Source organism: Lontra canadensis, unplaced genomic scaffold (assembly GCF_010015895.1).
Source record: "Lontra canadensis isolate GAN:19392208 unplaced genomic scaffold, GSC_riverotter_1.0 scaffold5005, whole genome shotgun sequence".
NCBI classification, from domain to species: domain Eukaryota; kingdom Metazoa; phylum Chordata; class Mammalia; order Carnivora; family Mustelidae; genus Lontra; species Lontra canadensis.
Window position 1 is genome coordinate 284 of NW_022635986.1, and position 1,571 is coordinate 1,854.

The following is a 1,571-nucleotide window of genomic DNA, read 5'->3' on the forward strand; positions in this document are numbered from 1 at the left end:
GTCACGTCCAGTATGTCTGTATCAGGTGTTTTTTAGGAATAGGTTTTGGAGGGATTCCATACATGACCTACTGTATCCTCAGGGACTTATTACCTTTCTGGGATTGATGTATAGAAATCCATGCACGAAGTATTGGCAGCCTAGGAATTTCACCTGACTTGAGGGTCAGAGTTATTAACTGTCTTCACATAAGCACAGCTGATTGAATCATTTCCTATGTGACTGTCCAGAGGCCTAGTTGCTATCTTACAGCTCAAAGCACCAACCCTCTGATTGCATGTGGTCAGACATTGCCCTCAGTCATCTCTTAAGCATGAACTATCAGGAGCCCAAATGAGTTACCTATTTGCATAAATGTCCAATCTGGAATGGACTGTGTCTCCTCTCTTGCACTTTGTCTTCTAACTCAACCACTCCCCCAGGTTTCCCTTTCATGGTGTCAACAGTCCTAGGATCAAGAAATAAAGACATTGTTATCCTGGGATTCAGAGGTAGCAAGACAGAGACACTATTTTCATCTTTGTTTTTCTCTCTTCATTTCACTGAAATGCTCATTTTTTTCTGTGTTGGCATTACCAACGGACCTTTTTATGTATTGGGTTTCTTTCAGGTGACAAAGGAAAATCCAAGACCACAGAATCAACCACCAGTGAACCAGCCCTGTCTGAGGGAGTCTTCCACCAGGAACAACTAACACAAGGAGTTCCAGAGGTGGGCCGAACTAAGGATCGGGATGGGTCATTGCAAATGCAAATGCAAGAAGGACACTTGAGACCAGAGGTAGACCCCCAGAAGGAGAAGCTCCCTGGAAAATCAAGCTCTGAACATGGCAACATAGGGACAGCTAATAATGTATATTCAGGGATTGTACAGGAGCCTGTCCCTCGGGGAGGTGCTGTCCATGACCGTGACTCGTGTGGGTCACATAAAGATCCTGTGATTCAGGAAGAAGAAAATATCTTTAAATGCAATGAATGTGGGAAAGTTTTTAATAAGAAACGCCTCCTTGCTCGACATGAAAGGATTCACTCTGGAGTGAAGCCCTACGAATGTACCGAGTGTGGGAAAACATTTAGTAAAAGCACTTATCTCCTTCAACACCACATGGTCCACACAGGGGAGAAGCCCTATAAGTGCATGGAGTGTGGGAAGGCCTTCAACCGTAAGTCACACCTTACCCAGCACCAGCGGATCCACAGTGGAGAGAAGCCTTACAAGTGCAACGAATGTGGGAAGGCCTTCACCCACCGCTCCACTTTTGTCTTGCATAACAGGAGCCACACTGGAGAAAAGCCCTTTGTGTGCAAAGAATGTGGGAAAGCCTTCCGTGATAGGCCAGGTTTCATCCGTCACTATATCATCCACAGTGGCGAGAATCCCTACGAATGCTTCGAGTGTGGCAAGGTCTTCAAACACAGGTCCTACCTCATGTGGCACCAGCAGACTCACACTGGGGAGAAGCCCTATGAGTGCAGTGAGTGTGGGAAAGCCTTCTGTGAGAGTGCGGCCCTCATTCACCACTACGTCATCCACACTGGGGAGAAGCCCTTTGAGTGCCTGGAGTGCGGGAA

General features: G+C 46.8%; 1 protein-coding gene across 1 annotated transcript; it reads left to right on the forward strand.

The window, feature by feature from the left end:
• Positions 1–753: 753 nt before the first annotated feature.
• LOC116863908 (zinc finger protein 805-like) lies at positions 754–1,566 on the forward strand (the record flags this gene model as incomplete). Its single annotated transcript, XM_032851205.1, has 1 exon — positions 754–1,566. A coding segment is annotated over exon 1 (813 nt), but the record flags the coding sequence as incomplete, so codon positions are not given.
• Positions 1,567–1,571: the final 5 nt, after the last annotated feature.